Source organism: Ovis canadensis, chromosome 12, assembly GCF_042477335.2.
Source record: "Ovis canadensis isolate MfBH-ARS-UI-01 breed Bighorn chromosome 12, ARS-UI_OviCan_v2, whole genome shotgun sequence".
In the NCBI taxonomy this organism is placed as follows: domain Eukaryota; kingdom Metazoa; phylum Chordata; class Mammalia; order Artiodactyla; family Bovidae; genus Ovis; species Ovis canadensis.
In genome coordinates this window covers 12,562,583-12,581,188 of record NC_091256.1, presented here as the reverse complement: position 1 = coordinate 12,581,188, position 18,606 = coordinate 12,562,583, and the positions used below count along the sequence as shown (strand labels likewise).

General features: G+C 37.9%; 3 protein-coding genes across 27 annotated transcripts in view; all 3 read right to left on the bottom strand.

Moving 5' to 3' along the window:
* Window positions 1-18,150, bottom strand: part of ZC3H11A (zinc finger CCCH-type containing 11A) — a 45,230-nt gene extending 27,080 nt beyond the window's left edge. The window contains exons 1-6 of one of the 25 annotated variants that reach the window (XM_069545167.1): window positions 17,711-18,150; window positions 16,987-17,192; window positions 11,737-11,790; window positions 10,347-10,406; window positions 3,389-3,588; window positions 2,150-2,269 (exon numbers count right to left, since the gene is read on the bottom strand). In XM_069545167.1, coding sequence (XP_069401268.1) covers window positions 2,150-2,269; window positions 3,389-3,442 — 174 coding nt within the window. In that variant the 5' untranslated portion in view covers window positions 3,443-3,588; window positions 10,347-10,406; window positions 11,737-11,790; window positions 16,987-17,192; window positions 17,711-18,150. Of the gene's footprint in view, window positions 1-2,149; window positions 2,270-3,388; window positions 3,589-10,346; window positions 10,805-11,725; window positions 11,791-16,986; window positions 17,193-17,691 lie in introns of all 25 variants that reach the window. The other 24 variants (XM_069545153.1, XM_069545165.1, XM_069545152.1 and 21 more) reach the window with 24 other exon arrangements.
* LOC138416312 (uncharacterized) lies at window positions 11,093-11,383 on the bottom strand. The gene has a single exon (XM_069545179.1). It carries the CDS (start codon window positions 11,287-11,289, stop codon window positions 11,191-11,193), a length of 99 nt encoding a protein of 32 aa, XP_069401280.1. The 5' UTR covers window positions 11,290-11,383; the 3' UTR covers window positions 11,093-11,190.
* On the bottom strand, window positions 12,432-16,980 carry ZBED6 (zinc finger BED-type containing 6). Its single transcript, XM_069545151.1, has one exon. The coding sequence runs from the start codon at window positions 15,933-15,935 to the stop codon at window positions 12,993-12,995; it is 2,943 nt and encodes a 980-aa protein (XP_069401252.1). The 5' UTR covers window positions 15,936-16,980; the 3' UTR covers window positions 12,432-12,992.
* Window positions 18,151-18,606: the final 456 nt, after the last annotated feature.

Here is an 18,606-nt window from a genome sequence, read left to right as displayed (position 1 = left end):
ACAAACTAGGCGATGAAATTTTGCCTCGTTCACCATATTCACCTGACCTCTCGCTAACCATCACTTCCTCAAGCATCTGGACAACTTATTGCATGGAGAACGCTTTCACAACCAGAAGGATGCAGACAATGTTTTCCAGGAATTCATCAATTCCCGAAGCAATTTATTTCTCATTGGCAAAATGTGTTGATTGTCATTCATTCTATTTTGATTAATAAAGATGTGTTTCAAGCTAGTTATAATGATTTAAAATTTACGGTCTGAGACAGCTATTACGTTTGCACCAATCTAATATATGTTCTTAGAGACTGGCACAGCTTTCCTAAGAGTTGTGCCAGTTTACTCTGCTTGCAATGTTACAGCATGATTTTTCAAAAGTTGCAAGAGCATTTCTTTTTCTGAATGTACTTAGTCAATCTGCTATTTGGAAAACAGCACAGAATGTTATTGTTTATTTGCTAAGTCATGACCACCAGACTCCTTTGTCCATGCGATTTCCCAGGCAAGAATACCAGAATGGGTTGCCATTTCCCTCTCCAGGGGATCTTCCTGGCCCAGGGGTCGAGCCCACGTCTTCTGCACAGGCAGGCGGATTCTTTAGCACTGAGCCACCAGGTACTCAACTGAAACCAGAATGGAGTGGCTACACAACCCCAGACCTACAAATTGCACACTTCGGCTCTTTCTTCTTTCCCCACCCCTTCTCAAACAATTCAGAAAGTCATTATGTGAGGCTGAGAGAGGTAGGAATAGCTGCTGGGAGAGGAAGGGCAAGTGGCCCAGAGCAGAGCGCTGGAAGCTGACTGAGATGAAGAAGGCATCCACGGGATGAAGTGGAATCGGCCCAAGTGGTCAGGGTTAGCAAAGCATGTGTGTAGGAGGATAGCCGGCACAATGCTGGAGCCTGAGAAGGGTAGGAAGGCCTCTGTGCAGAAGCAATCTCATTATAGGGTGAGGAGGGTGTACTCATGGAGGTCAGCCTAGAAGGGGCATCAAAGACTAAGCAGGTTGAGGAAGGCAGGATCTTCCCAAGTGGGGGTCTAGTGTAGTCAGATAACGAGCAGGGTGGGCAAACAAGTAGAGCATGTGAACCTGGACAATCCTGTTAGGCCAGAAAGTGAAGAAGTGTTCAAACAAGGATGGAAACACCACAAAGACACAAAAATCAGCTTTAAGGGCTCTTATCGGCCAAACATCTGAGGAGAAAAAAATGACAGTAATGGCATATACCACACTGAATAAAACAGGAAATCATTGAGGCCACACATAAAATGCTGGAAAAAAAAACCTTCATTCAAAATTTGATATGAAATGGGATAATTACAAGGTCTCAAAGTACCTTTCCAAAATACTTAATTACAAAAAAAAAAAAAAAAGTATAGTGAAGCAATCTGGTGGCTACCACCTTCATGAAGTGATGCAAGTTAACATCAGTAATGGATAATTAAAACTGTACACCACTCAATGGTAAGCGGTGAGAAGAATATCACCTCTGTGCTACTCCTGCCAAAAATATAAGATCTGAATTTAGCAATGAGGAAGTATTAGATGAACCCAAAGTGAGGAACATTATACAAAATAATTGTACTATAGTGACCAAAAATATCAAGGTCAATGAAAGGCAAGAAAAGACTGATCAACTGTTCTAGACAGAAAGCCAAATCACTATGACAACTCAATGCAGCACATGATTCTGGACTCACTCCTATTGCAATAAAGAACATCACCAGTTCAAGGGCAAAACCTGAATGGGATCTGAGGAGTCAATGAGAGTAATATATAAATGTTAATATTCTAATTTTGATGGTTTATCACAGTTATGGTTTAGTGGAAAGTTTCATACTATACTTGCAACTTTTCTCTAAGTTCAGACTGTTTTAAAATAAACACAGAAATATGAATACTCCCTAAATATATATATGATTTTTACACTTTAGACAGATTACCAAATGGCCTTTATGAAATATGATACTAATTCATACCATAAAGCATCTCGATATTAAGTGAGCATTTCACTAATGACAGAAATTTCACTAGGTCATTAAAAAAGAATTTAACTCATGTTACATAAAATGTTTTTTACTGCCATATTTTTTATTGTCCCATCAGGACACAAGACTACTTACTAAAACACCAGCTGAAGACTTACATCAATCTCCATGTGCCGAAACCTGCACACCTGTCGAAAACAGCGCCCTTCTTGCCATAATGTGCAAACAGTTTCATTTCCCAGTGCAGCTTCACAGTGACGGAATGGACAGCTGTCACCCTGTGAACAGAAAGAATACAGAAACAACTGTGGGATCAAACCAGCCCCCAGGCAAAACGCTCACTGTAAGTTTCTCGGTACCTAGACAAGCACAGAAGAGGACGGAGAGACAGGTAGACAACAACTGAAGTGGGATGGTAAGAACAATCTGAGGTCAAGAAATGTTTAATTTCCTAAAAGTGATTTCTTGACAGTATCGTTTATCTGATCTGACAACATGAATGACACAAGCTGAGAGATCGGGTTCAAAAATACAAGTGGGAATATTAGGTACCCTTAAAAAATATGTTTTACAGTTAATCTTCAAAACCATTTCATATATCCTGACTTGTATAACTAGCTTTAAGTGGAAAGTTAGAAAGTAATTGATTCAAATTTAAGTATAATTCCATATTTCACTATAAATTTCATACAATGCTACTATTTGAAATAAAATGCTACTGTTGTGCAACTTGTTGCATAAACTCAAAGCTTTGCGCAAAACTAACAATTTAAAATATAGCACCAAAATGATTTAAGAAAAGTACTTGGGGGAAAAAAAACACATGTGAAGAATTAGCCATCAAGGAATAACAGGAAATAATGGATAAACCTAAATGGAGCTGCAGAAGAAACAAGCTGAAAAACAGGAAGCTCCAACAAAGACAAAAGCTCTGATAGACCTGCAAAAGCGTGTCTAGAAAAGTGGCGTTAGGGTTCAGCAGGGAACCTGAAGACAAGCCAAATTCAGTCCATGACAATTCTATGAATACAACACAATCCACCCATTCATTTACTACAAAGTAAATTTACTACACAAAGACGAAAGTTAGCAAGCCACAGTCAAGTGTTCCTGATTCCTTAAAAGCACCCCGAACAGATTAATTATAGCTATAGGAACACTGAGTGATGACTAAATACTATCTTTTTACTTCTGGAGAGTATGGAGAACATAAAATGAACAGGAAAAAAACGATGAGTAACGAATTCGCTTAGGAATGCTATCCTTTACTAAAAATTGACAGCAGATAATAAACAGTTGAGCAAAAAATAAAAGACAACTTGGTATGCTGGGAAAAGTTTAGTCAATTTTATTAGGGAAATCATAGAAAGAACTGACTTAGAGATGCTAATTCTTACTTTAGTACAAGTAGAATAGAAAAAAAAATAACAGTCTTCTCCTTGATTAGGCATGCTGAGTAGATCCTTGGATGAGAAGTGGCTTTTTGAAAACAAGCCACTGCTTCCTCTAGGCGAGGACCAGCTCCAAGTCCTCTTGATATGGGTTTAATCTTCCAAAAGACAAGTCAATCACAGAAATCGTCTTTTAAATGTTAATCCTAAAATGAGAAGACAACAAATGACTTCAGGTAAATTCTTTCAACAATCTTCTCCAAGTCACCCTGACCAATGAGCAGAGCCTTATGAAAATTCTGATTCATATTTTAATCTGTGAATATTGTACATTCTCATCTACAATGCAAAATTTTTGTTAAACAGCCATGCTTCTTTCTTTGCATTCTCTATGGTGCTTCAGCATAAATTATGTAAGCATTATATACTCAACAAATGATCTGCAGTTTAGATTATTAACTTGGACTATTTTACACAAGATAATTTGCTCAATTTGTATTTCTGACAAACTAGACTTTTTTCATCTAACAAATGTTTCAATATGTTAACAAGCATTTTTGTTATTTCAAAAGCATATAATTCTAAGTATGTGGAAAAAACTCTCTCGCTGGAATAGCTGGTGAACCACTACCCTTGAAAAATCTGTAGAGCAAGCTAATACGATGAAGACGACCCAAGAGCTGCACACCAGTTACACACAAGGAGCAAAAGAAGTTCTCAAGGCTTATCCCTAAAACTAGTGCTTATGCAGAATGACCAACATTCCCTCTCCCCCTTAGTCCTTGCCATACCATAGTTCTCGCACTCAAGGGTTCAAGAAAGCAAGCTACAGAAGTAAAAATACATGACAAGAGCACATGTCAGAATCTGAGGGGTTTCTACAAACCCCTGCATCAGAGGATAAAGTTTCAGACACATGGATCTAGGGATTTCCCTGGTGGTCCAGTGGTTAAGACTCGCAATTCCACCACCCAGAGTGTGGAGTTGCTCCCTGGTTGGGGAAGTTCCACATACCAAGAGGTTTTAGCCAAAACAAAACAAAAAGATCTTAAAAGAGAAACATTGATCTACAACTTGAAATTAAGATGAATCAAATTTATTCACATTTTCTGCTAACAATTCCTAATCCAAGAATAGCAGGCCATGGTAAAACCAGCCTTTAACGTAGCAACCTAGGTTAGAAGAGTTATGTTACTAAACACACACGAAACCTTCAAAATTTAAATATCGTATGACTTTCAATTGTATTTCCAGAATTTATCCTGAGATTAATATTCAACAGTGGAAACAGTGACAGACTATTTTTGGGGGCTCCAAAATCACTGCAGATAGTGACTGCAGCCATGAAATTAAAAGATGCTTACTCCTTGGAAGAAAAGTTATGATCAACCTAGACAGCATATTAAAAAGCAGAGATATTACTTTGCCAACAAAGGTCCGTCTAGTCATGGCTATGGTTTTTCCAGTAGTCATGTGTGGATGTGAGAGTTGGACTATAAAGAAAGCCAAGCACAGAAGAATTGATGCTTTTGAACTGTGGTATTGGAAAAGACTCTTTGAGAGTCCCTTGGGGAGATCCAACCAGTCAATGCTAAAGGAAATCAGTCCTGAAAATTCACTGGATACTTTGGCACCTGATGCGAAGAACAGACTCATTTGAAAAGACTCTGATGCTGGGAAAGATTGAAGGCGGGAGAAGGGGACAACAGAGGATGAGATGGTTGGCATCACTGACTCAATGAACATGAGTTTGAGTAAACTGCGGGAGCCGGTGATGGACAGGGAGACCTGGCATGCTGCAGTCCATGGGCTCACAGAGTCAGACACGACTGAGTGACTGAACTGAACTAATATGCAACAAATATGAAAAAGAATAGTGCATAAGAAAGTTCATCACCATCTTCTAACAATGAAAAAACACCTAGAAATCTACATGTTAAAAAACTGATGCTTCTATAAGCCAAGGAATGACAAGGATTGCCAGCAAACACCAGAAGCTAAAAGCTAGGAAGGATCATTTCCCTACAGGTTTCAAAGAGAGCATGACCCCGTCAAAACCTTTTCAGACTTCTAACCTCTGAAACTGTGAATAATAAACTTCCGCTGCTTTAAGACATCCAAGTATGTGGTACTTTGTTATGGAAGCCCTAGGAAACTAATATACATTACAAATGGAGTCAACCGATCTTTGCCAAAGAAGCAAGGCAATTTCAAAGGAGAAAGGACAGTCTTTTCAATATACAATGCTGGAAGAAGTGGATACTGCATGCAAAAAAATATATCTAGACAGAGACGTTATACCTTTCACAAAAATTAAAATGGATCACAAATGTGAAATTTAAAAACTCCTAGAGAATAAAACAAGAGAAAATCCAGGTGATTCTAGGTGTGGTGATAGCTTTTTAGACATAACACCAAATGTACAGTCCATTAAAGAAACCATTGATAAGCTGGAGTTAATTAAAATTAAAAACTTCCACTTCTCAAAAGCACTATTAAGAGAATGAGAAGCCAAGTTACAGACTGGGAGAAAATTTTTGCAAAACACATAACTGATAAAAGGACTGGTATTCAAAATATACAAAGAACCCTTACAATGCAACAGTAAGAAAAACAAACCAGGGACTTCCCCAGTGGTCCAGTGGTTGACTCCATGGTTCCAATGCAGGGAGCACGAGTTTGACCCCTGGTGGGAAACTAAGATCCCATCACCCATGCCATGGGGCACAGCCAAAAAAATAAGTTAAAAATGAATTTAAAAATGGGCAAAAGATCTAAACAGACACCTTACCAAAGAAAATATACAGATGACAAACAAGCATATGAAAAGACACTCAGTATCGCTGGGAGTTGCAAATCCCTTTTAGAATAGCTGACAAAAATCCCAAAACTGACACCAAGTGCTGGTGAGGATGCGGTAGCAGGAAGAAAGCTAGAAAAATATAGAGCAAAGGTCAGTAGTAGTGATAATCACGGTGGTAGGATTACAGGTGGCTATTTATTATTTTATGCTGAGAATACCACTGCATTTTCTAATATGATGAAACACAGATGTAACAGAAAATTCAAGTCTACCCTAACTGACCTGACCATTGCTGATATACTACAGAACAGAACAAGGATTGGGTCTTTAATACTACTTCACCAGTCCACTACCAACATTCCTCTGACCACAAAGAGAATGCATTCCACCATCTGGGGTACACCAAAAGGTAGCTTTAAAGTCAGAGGGAGGAAGAGAATTTCCTGGTGGTCCAGTGGTTAGGCTTTGGTACTTTCATGGCCTGACTTCAGTCCCTGGTTGGGGACTGAGATTCTGTAAACAGAACAGCCAAAGAAAAGAAAGAAAATTTAGAGGCGGGAAAAATCAGGAGTTTAACATATACATACTACTACATATAAAACAAACAATCAACAAAGACCTGCTGCACAGCACAGTCTACTATACTACTCTGCAATGACCTGCATGGGAAAAGGATCTGGAAAAGAATGGATATCTGTGTATGCACAACTGAGCCACTCTGCTGTACACCTGAAACTAACACGGCACTGTACATCAGCTCTACCACAACATCAAATGCAGACTAAGAAATGGCCTCCAATGGGATAAGGCCTCCAGGAATGCTCAATCAACTACAATGACACACACAATAAGAAAAGTATTAGTCAGAAAAGAATGGAAACGTTTTACAATAGAAAGGTCTTTTGGTGTCCCTTTCATCCCTGAAATCAACATCCCAAAGAACATAAATGAAACTGTTGTTGGTTTCAGTAAGACTGCTACATATTAATCAAACAAAATGAGCTGCATGAAATAGCAGAAGAGCATGAGTTGTACTCCCCCGCCACCCACCGTTTTTTTCAAAATCAATTCTGTAAAACACCCTGAGGTAGGCAAGGCAAGGCATGGAGAGATTGAATCCTGAATAGATACGCACCACATTACTAATGTTTAAATAGAACAGTTCTTTCATATATCCCTTTTACATACTGAACTTCTAAAACTTTCACTAGGGGGTGGGGAGAAGGATATAACTGCTATGCAAGAAAATAGCCCCCAAAAATGTAGAGGTAAAAAATTGACTGTAATTATTACTACATAAGACAAAAGTCCAAAACCATGGTGCACATTCCCTTTTTTTAAAAAAAAGAAATAGTACCCAAGATAAATAAAAATTTGAATAAACACTGATGAAAAAGACAAAACTGAATTATAGAATATTACTATCAGAACATTCCCCAGATTGCAAAAAGATGTCAATGTGAGAGGAAAGATATATAAAATAGGAATAATTCCAGAAGATTCCATTTCTACACAGTGAAAATTAGACAAGGATGGAATGGAACTGGTAGAAATGATAATAAAATAAAAATACAAAGAAATTTCCCTAAACTGGATGAACTTAAGTCTTTTAACTAAAGGAGTCATCAAATGCCAGGCAGAAATTTTCTTTAAAGACATCGCTACTTCACCATATACTATATATAATGGTGAAATTTTTGAATTCCAATGGTAAAGCAGAATTATACAGACTTCTAGGGAAAAGCAGACTGAAAACAAAGGAAAGAAAATCAGACTTGACATTTGACACCTTATTTGAATCTCTAAAATTTCAAAAGACAAAATATCCAGAATTTAAAGGTGATATTATGACCCCAGATTGAACTTTTCAAATTACATTCCAAGAAAAGCTCAGGACTGGGAAGAAGGTTTTAGAAAGTCTCATAAAGTATATATCATATATGTACTCCACGTATTCTTTTAAAAATTACTAAAGGAAGCAGTCTAACTTCAGAAAAAAAAATTAGAAAAAATAAATAGTAGTAGAAAAAGAACAAAACAATGAAAAGGCATTATCTCATTATTTCTTTTTAAGTTTTAAAGCAACTACTTGGGGGTGTCTGATTTATGACACAGCTGATAAATCCTAAATAAAGTGAACCATATAGTATATCAAAAGAGTAACAAAACATGATCAAAGGAGGTTTATTCAGAACCAAGAGTGGTTTAACACTGGGAAATTCATTACTAGAATAAACAGGGGCTAAAAAAGGAAACTCTGCGGTGTCTTAAGATTTCAAGAACAGAAAAATGGTGAAAAAAATATTTAAAACTGTAGTTTTTTTGAAGTTAAAATGGCTTTTAAAAAACAGCTACAAACATCTATTCCCAATAAAAACTCTTTGTAAATTACAAGGAAGCTTCTTAGCATAAATGTACTAATTGATCAGAAACTATATGTGACATGGTAAAACATTACAAGTAAATCACTCAAGGGAAAAAAAAAAAGCCTGTCTCTACTACCACCCAACACTGTTTCAGAGTTCAGTGCATGCAATAAGGGAAAAAAGTATAAAGATTAGAAAGGATGAAGCAAAAAATTTAGTATCTGTAGATTATATGCCTGCAAACTATACAATCTAACAATCAATTAAGTAAATTGTAAAAATTAACATGTTTTTTAAAATCAGTAAATTTCTTATGTTCCAACAACAATCATTCAAATGATAACAAGAGTCCTAGTCACAATAAAACTAAAACATATAGGAAGAAAACAAAAGAAATATAAAAGACCCCATCAAATTAGAAACAAAACCAAAACTATTAAACTACTAAGGCACAAGAAGACCTGGATAATGGAGAGATAACGGAGTAGAGACTTAAAGAAGTCTACTTTTCCCCTAAATACCTTAAGTAGACTGAATGCAATTCAATTCAAAATCTCAATGATACTTTATTATTGGAACCTGACAGACTGCAAAATTATCTAAGAAAATCTGAAGAAGAATGAGAGGGCCCTGGGCTTCCTGTAATTACCACAGGTGTGAAATATAACATTTAAATATAATGTTGGCAAATGAATGAGTACAAGATAAACAATTCAGGCAGTTTCTGGAAAAAGTGGCATTTGAAATTAACCAAAATAAATTTAGCCATCCATTTGAAAAAATTAAATTCTATATCATACAAAAAAGGTTCCAGGAGAACAAAAGCAAGGATGACAAAGATGCTGTAACTCACTAAAAGCACTATATAAGAAAGAGTCTAAAGTCATAGCTATGCGGAGCTAAGAAAGCATTCTTGACAATGCTTAAGGGGAGGAAGATCGGCAATGTCATGCGACTACAATCCTTAGATTACATTTTAATATAAAATATGTAAACACTTAAGTCCTGGGAAGAAATGCATGGTTTTTTTTTAAATAAGCTCAGGATAAAAAAAATCTGTCCTAAACATGATACCAAAGTTACAAACCAAGACAAAACTCATAGAAATGACTACATAAAATGAAAACCATTCATATGGCAAAAGATCAGCAACATGGCCAAGGATTAATACCTTCGCTAAAAGGGATGTGTTAAGAACTTTTAAAAATCAAAAAGACTTCACTAATTCAGTAAATTGGTATAACCTCCTTAGAGAATTGTAACAATTCTACAAATTCACATTTAAGAACTGGTTCAAAGAAACAGTTCACACATATGTGTGTGTGTATATATACATATATATATAGCTGTTTTTAGATAAGGGGCTATTTTTGTTTTCAATGGCAAAAACCCAGAAGTCCATCGATGAAGGACAGACTAAGTTACTGCATATCCATTTCTATAAAGCAACAAACACAGCCACTAAGAAGAGGTGAGGCAAAGCTACGAGCATGGACATGGAACGATGCCACGATCAACTGTCAACGGTGGTCTTCTCTGAGGAGGCAGAATTACATGAAGAATCCACCTTGTCTACACTGCTTTTACTTTTATTATAAGTACATATTATCAAGAAAAAAAGGAGTAGTGATATTCCTATCAAAAAAGCCCCAAAACTTGTAAACAATTACAAGAAAAAAATAATGTGTTGACAATTATCCTTTTGATTTCTTACTGGTTCAGGAAAATTATGCCCTAAATTACAAAAATGTTTACCCCTTTAATGATTAAAAAAAAAAAAAATTTCCACACTTACATTAGCTGGTTGATCTCAACAGGAATGTCTGTGTCTTCACTGAGTTCCAATTTATTACGCCTGTAGGTCGAACCAACACTCAATCCATGAATTAATAATAATATTAGAGGCAGAAAGAATTTTCCTCCTCACATTGCCAAGGAAACCTCTCAGCCACAATTCAAACACAGGATGTGTTTTTAAAATATCTCTCAACTACTGAGAGTTTAAGTCCATTCAAATAACCTTTGTCAAACTGGAGACAGCTAGGGTTAGTTATCTCCTCAAAAACAAAAAAACAACAAAAAAAGAGTTCATATAAAGATGAACTTGAGATTCAAAGGATTATTAAAAAGAAAAAAAGATCAATCTTCCATAGCCGAACAAGTAATTTAAAAAGAAAAAAGAAAGAAAAAAATTTAAAAAAAAAACACCAAAATTCAATAAGATCCAATTTCTGGTCTTCAAGATTTCTTCACCTATTAAGAAAAAAACAGAAACCTTCCCCCATCTTTATTATCTGTATAATAAAAACATACTTGTATGTAAAAATATAGTGTTTTATGTATAATATACATATACATATATACTAACTGGCTTATAAACACACACACACACGTACACAAATGTGTAGAAATAAAACATCTGGGTAAGTTTTCCCTTTTAAAATACACTACAAAAGCCTTCAAATTTGGGTCATTATAAAAATAGTGAATTTCCTCTTATACAAAAGTATCATGAAGTCTTTTAATGTCACACTAAATTTTGCCCGGCCCACAAGATAAAGATGAAGGGAAATCCTTACACATGTATCACTGTGTATAATATGGATGCATGTATACTGTCACATCATCTTTCATCATCTTCAGGGAGTGTTTAACCAAAAAAGATAGAAATGCATAGTTACAGAGCAACTACAGAGTGGTGCAGCAAGCTGTAGGAGGCAGAGCAGCATTATAGCCATCCTGAACTGGCGCTGTCAAAATACAGGAAGTTTCTATCTAAGGGAAGACTTTTTTCTTCCTTTATAACACCAGTGTCACTGGCATGACATTCAACGGCGGCCCTGCAAAGGCTTATGCAATCTAGCTCCACATTCTTTACTAGTGATGGCTACAACTAAAGACTTTGTAGTTATCCATTTACTCCATTTAGTAAAAGGGTAAACTTTTGGAGTTGAAATTTCATTTCACAATGGTACATTTACCATTTAAGAATTTCAAAAAAACAAAAATGAAGAGCGATTTTGATACATAGAAATGAGTTCTAAATTTTGAAACCAGCCCAGTAACAAAGCAATTTGATTCTCATGTAATAAATACTACATAATTTCTAGGCTAAATCTTGCCAAATACTATCCAAGACAAAACTAAAATCAAAACTTTAAAAAAAGTGGACACCTTTTACTCACACTTAATACTAGTCAATTTTCCAGGAAATTTTTGGGCAGGGAATATCCCCAAATCTAAAATGAAAAAAAGGAAAAATTGGGATCTTACATTAGTTATTCAGTCTGAAACTTTTACTAAAAGTCATCATTTCTGGCCTCCCACTCGATCACAAAAACAATACTCTCAGAGTGGAAAGGGACAAGATCAACTGAGATCAATTCTTTCATTTTACCAGTGAGGCAATGATTACTAACACATGAAAATACTGACTGCTTATTTTGAGATAAGAGTTAAGGCCAAAATAATCTCACAGTTAAGAATATAGTATTATGGGTCATTCGATGTAATTTTTAAGAAGACATTTATGATCACTTAAATTCAGAGAAACATTCTTTGGGAAATGGATATTGGTTTTGTCACAGTATGCTCACGGGGCTTTCGTTTTTATTCCCATTTAATCTTCTCCAATTCTGTAAATTTTTTGTCATTTACCCATAAATTATATAAAAGTACCTATATAATCTTTTATTGTTTTTACAATAAAAGTTAAATAGGGCAATTCAAAGACTAAAAATATCTAATTGTTTTCTAATGTTTCCGTTTCATACAGAACCAATCTTAAATATAAAGGGCAACTCTATCACACTTAAATTATAAAATTGACCAGTATGAGGAGGCAATTAGAAACTCCGAAGTATAAAACAATTTTGTGAACTTTTGTTTTTGCCAAGCTGTAAGTATGAATCAGGGTTTTTAAAGAAATAGAAAAATAGTGGTGGTGGGGGGAGGGGAGATATATCAGTTTAGTACGAAAGTAAAGTCGCTCAGCTCCATATGACTTTGTGAACCCATGGACTATACAGTCCTGCCTTTTCTCTATTTCACTGGTTTCAGAGCAATCAACCTTCCCAAGTTGAGAGAAATTTTAACTTAAAACCAATTACTAGTTCAATCTACCAGCCAGAAATAGCCTAAGGCCTTTCAATGCTGCACTATATTTTTCTAATTAAAATATCTCTTTTCCCCTCTCAATTGGAACAAACAAAATTTCAGGTGATAGCTATACTGAATTACTACTATGAAATCTTTAAAGTTAATCTTTACTTTGTCGATACTGTATTACCTCTGAGGAATTTTCAGCCCTTTCTGTGTTTTCAGGTTTCCCCAGATAGTGCATAAAGAATAATTAGTATAACTACATATAACAATTATAGCAATTAGGACATACTAACATAGGAATAAGTTGCCCATTTTAAATGGAGAAAGGAAAAAGAAATTAAGATAGTATTTCTTTTTCATTGCTTTGAATAACTTCATTCTCAGGATCCCAGCTTAGAACCAATGCAGAATAATCATAGTTAACATTTTTCAAGTTCATTTTCAGAAACATCAGCTGTTCTATATTATCAAAGTCCAGGCTCATGATCTGCTTTGGATGAAAGTGGCTATTTGCAGTAAAGACACATTCAGATTGCCAACTACACATGGGGCAGCTCAGATACTGAATAGCAACTTGGGTCAAAGCTGGCCATACGTTCACCTTCTTCTGCCAATAAAACAAAGGGTCATCATCCCCTGAGATCTCTGAATACTTCTCTTTGAAGTATTCATCCACCACTGCCATAGCAGAAGGAAACATGAAGCTTTTGCCTCCAATGGCAACAATATCTGCAGCTGAGCTATCAACAGATCCTGAAATGGAGGTGCCTTCTCTTATAGATGAGGTAAATGAATCAGCTTCTACTATAGCTGAGGGGCCAGAAGCTTCTGAAGTTGCAATATGGCAGACCTCTGGTGAAGATTCCATATAGTTACAAACTTCTTCTGCAAGGATCTGCTTATAAGTTTCCAAATCAGCACCTTGAGGAAAAAAGTCTCCCAAACTGTTTTTAAAGCAAGGATCTAACAAAGTAGCCAAGATACAGGGCTTGGATTTGAGCATGGCACTTAGTAGGGTGTCAGTTTCAAGTTTCAGAGATAAACTGTCTACCAGATTGAGGGCCTGAGTAATACCTCTGACTTGAAAATCTTCTCTGAGTTTCTGCAGGGAAAGGAGTAGATGATGGATGAGGGGTAGCACCTGATTCAATCCTATGGTCTTCACACTCACTTTCTGGGTGGCCTCCTCAAATGGTTTAAGAATATCACAAACATATGTCATTAGAGTCCACTGAAGGGAGGTGAGCACAACTCCACTGGCTCTACCAAGACTATGGTGAACTGAGTAGCAATGCTCCAAGAGCCATTTTAACATATAAAAGGTAGAAATCCAATGGCCAGCTTCATCTTGTTTCAAATTTTTCCATGGAAGTTGGTGATCATTTTGGAACTCTTGCAGTATCTGACGGGCCTTGACTGAATGACTAAAATGATGACAGGTTTTCCTGGCAGCCACTAACATGTTCTCAATGCTTTTGTGCTCACAGAAAAAGTCCTGAATGACTATATTTAAACAACGCAGGAAGCATGGCACGTGGGTAAAACCGCCATCTTTGACTGCGTGTACTACACTAGACGAACTGTCAGAAACAATGAAGCTAGGGATGAGGAAATTAGGAGAAAGCCACAGACCAATCTGGTCATTTAATTCTTGTAAAATGTTGGTTATCAAACAGTTTTTGGCTAAACCTGTTACACAAAGAACTGCCCACCTTCTAAAGTTGGGGATCCTGCCATTATTGAAAGAAGGTGTAGTTTCCAAAGAGACCCAATGTACTGTCACAATGAAATAGTCAGTGGATGGGTCATGGGTCCATATGTCCACAGTCAGGTGAATCTTTTGGGTCTGAACATTCTCCAAAGTTAAGAAAATTTTTTCTCTGACAGAATCGTATAATCGAGGTACAGCCTTAGTGAAAAAGAAAGTTTCAGACGGTAACCTATAGTCAGGGGCCACAATCTGCAGGAACCTCTGAAAGGCTGGGGTTGAGAAATAGTTGTAAGGATGCATATCTTCCACAATCATTTGAATAACTGCCTGACTTATTTGACTTGAAGTTGAATTTCCACAGTATGCTGTGTCTTGCTCTTGTGCATGCATTTGAGTGTCTTGCTCTGCAGCAGGAGTAGGACTCTCAGATCTTCTATTTTCAACCTCTAATACAGGAGGTTCATCTGAATCAGAGTCACTAAGGTGCTCAGCTGCTACGTCTTGGCCGCCTGCAGACTTCTCTCCATGCAAAGTGTCACTCAAGAGATCATTTCTCTCAGTTTCAGCTTCATCTAATCCATTTCCAACTGCACCACTGTCTTTGTTGGCAACTGCCCAATGGATGGGATGAGTGGCCTGCAGGTGTCGTTGAAGTGTTGAAGTTCCTAGATGAGAACCTGGCCTACCCCGGCTCACACTTCGCTTACATATATTACACACAGCTCTTGAGATGTGCTGAGGATCAGTATAGAAAAAATTCCAAACTGCAGATGTCTTGGCTCTTGTTCCAGGAATTAAGGCATGCTTGACAATGTTACTTTTAATGAGAAATCTCCCTCTTTGTGCCCTCAGGGCATCAGATACTGATTTATCACGTTTCTTACCCATTCCATTATCTAATGGATCAGCAGGGATATATTCAAAGCTTCCACTGCTTCCAGCAGAAGAGGGAGATAAAGGTGCATCCAGAGGAAAATCTTCCTCCCCACTTGTAACTCCAAATTTGTTGGCCCTTGTCCAGTGAGGTGAATGCCTTGCCTGCAGATGTCGCTGAAGAGTAGATGTCCCAAGATGGCTACCTGGTTTACCCCTACTGACACTTTTTTCACAGAGGTTACAAATAGCCCTCCAGGTATACTGCGGGTCCACATGAAAGAAGTGCCACACAATGGAGGTCTTGGCTCTGGTACTAGGTAAATAGATCTGTTTTTCTATATTGCTTTCAAAGAGACTTTCTTCATCCTGCTCAGGGGCACTAGAAGCTAACAAAGTAGGGGCATCTGCAACTGGCCTCCCAGATACCAAATCCTTACTAAACTTTTTCGCAAGGATCAGCTTCTTTCGTCGCCTTTTCCCCTTAATTCGCAAACCCTTCTTTCTTTTCTTTTTAGTGGGCAGTTCTGCCTCTTTATCCATTCCTTCTGCTACCATCTTTCCCTCTACCACATCTTCTTCATCTGTGTTAGAAGTAATAGGAACACACCCCAGAATCCCAGCACCGCCAAAAGTGCTACGTCTCCTACCAGCAGAAAGTGAGGAAACTGGTACAGTTAAGGTACATACACTCATCCTTTTTACGTCTCCAAAATTCGCACCAGACTCTGTTAGTGAGTTTACTCCTCAAACGTATACACAGCTGTTCCTCTCTACTTGCATTACCTTTTCTCCAATTTCTATGGGGAGTCAAATTCCCTTTGGACCAATGACTTCCAAGCCAGGTTATTTTTGGAGGAAAAATGACAGCAATGGAGAACATTCCCAAACTTTTTCATGGAGGGCTTTAAGATCCCTTCCAACTTTCTGAGTTCTGAATTCAAATAGTCCAATTTATTCATGTTTACAGAAAAACAACTGAGGCCCACTTTCCCAGTGTAATAAAGTTGATAAGTAGCAGCTAGAAACCAGGTCTTTTAAATCCCAGGTCCATGTTCTTTCTATTTCATCAAAAACTAAACCTGCTTGAAATGTCTTCAGCTTTTAAAATGTTTGTTTTTTTTTAATGCTGCCTGATGATAGCAACATCAATTTCCCCTAATTCTCAATGAAGTTAATTATTTTCCGTAAATTTCATTTAAACAAAAACATAGTGCATCATTCAACATTCACCATTTAGGACTGCAATTTGGCAATACAACTCAAAACGTCATTTCTGGAAACTTAAATCAGACTCCACATACTGGTCATTAACAGCAAAATGCTATTTGAGCCCTTTCAACTCTAAAACAGTAACAGTAACACAGTTCTTTTAAAAATATGGGCAGCAAAAAAAAAAAAAGCTTTGAGAGTAAAACTTTAAAATTTTACTCACAAGCGATTTTTCAATTTATTTTTCGTATCAAGAGTTAATCCATGCTTGGTTTTCGGACATGTTTAGACTGGAGAAGCTGTACAGCCTATAAATGAGTAACTCCTAAGTTGGACTCTATATAAGCAGCAAAAAATGAAATACTAGCTTTAAACCATTCTCATGCCTTCTTGGTTGATCCCTCCCCTTCCCCCAGTACCTACACACATTTATCCTAAAAAACATCGCTATCACTAGTTCAGCCTCCTTCTCAAGGTCCAGAACCAAGGGCTGGAAGATGTCAACAATATGAGCCTTCCCCATAGGAATCCGCACCGATTATGGGAGTTTAGGGGGTGTTCTTCATTACGGTTTCATCAATCCCACAAGGAGAACGGAAGTGTCCCTGTTGTTCTTGATTCCGATGCTGAGGGCTGGGGGTGGGAAGTGTAATTAAGGTACGGAAGGGGTGTAGGATACCGGAATAAGGTCGGTGGCTTTCTGTGTGTGGAGTTTGAGAAAATCTCCCAAGTAGTGGGGCCCTAGAGAGGAATGAGAGTAAGTAAAATCAGCTCCTAGCACTCAATCCCATTTACGCAGCAGGGGTCCGCTAAGCTAGGGAAACTCTTGCCCCCGAAGGAACCGATTTAGTGTCAATACTCCTCTGGAGGAAGGCTAACAAGCCGGCTTCCAGGGGCTGCTCCGGGATCCCAGTTTCGCCAACACCGGATGTGGGGGAGGGGAAGAAGGCTGGGAAAGGAGCAGGCGCCGTGGGGGTGGGGGAAGTGAGGCGGGGGCGGGGTGGGGGCAGGGTGGACGGGAACTGGAAGCGGGAACCTGGGGCCCCCAGCCCGCCCTGGCGACGGCGGCCGCTGGAAGGTGGAGGAGGGGGTCGTTACCGCAAGACCTAAGGACCCGCTCTGACTTTCCGGGCTAGGCCGCGACCCAGGGGCGAGGGGAGGCCGCGGCCACTCCCCTCGCCCTCTCCCCCACCTCCCCGGCCCCAAGCCACCCGGGAAGCAAAAAAACGGGTTTAGTTACCAGAGAACAGAAACTTTACCGAACCGTCGACACTATCCCCGACTCCCGCTTGCTGCCACGTCTTTCTTCTTTCTTAGCCGCTGCCGCCCGCCGTCTTCTCAGCAGCAACACCAGCAGAAATCCAAGACTGCCAGAGTCAAAGATGGCGCCCGGCTACAGGCTCAGCTCTAAGACCCTGCCAGTAAAAGTGCCAGCACGACGCAAGCCGCAAGGATTGTGGGAGATGTAGTTTCCTCTATGAGGCGATGCTTAAGATGGCTTCCCTGTTTGGGAGGGTCACGTGAGACCGGAGGCGCTCAGCCGCAGCATCCCTTATCTTTTAGAAGTTTTAGAAAGTTACAGGTTTCTTGAAACTGTCTTTTATTAAAAACAGATTTTTAAAATCAAATTAACATAATCGAGAAAGCCGCGAGAGTTTCATCTAACCCGACAGTAGGCACTCAGTTTATTCTCACCAATGGGTTTGCTTAATGAATAAATCCAAATCCTGTGTAAATCTGATTTAGAAATAAACAGCTTTTTTGCTTGCGATGTTGAAGAATTTGTGCGTTTATTTTTATTTGCAGAAGTGAAATGTGTTTGAAGGGAGTTTCTTTTATTTATTAAAACATTTTCATATTGGAAAAAACAGTTCATGCTCATTAGAAAGTTGAGGGTTAAGATGTGAAAAGGAAATAACATTAGTTGCTTACCCACTTAATTATTAATATTAGCCTGTATTTTCCCATTGGAATATCTTTACCTTTTTTATTCGATTATAAAGGTATAATTTCTGAGGGTTTTTTTTAAGGTAATAATAGGGAAATATAAAAGTACAGAGTTTAAATCTCCATTAACCTCATTCCTGAGAAATAATCTCTCAGAAATTATCCTGTATTCTAACCTGTAATTTATCCTGTATTCTAACTTTTTTGA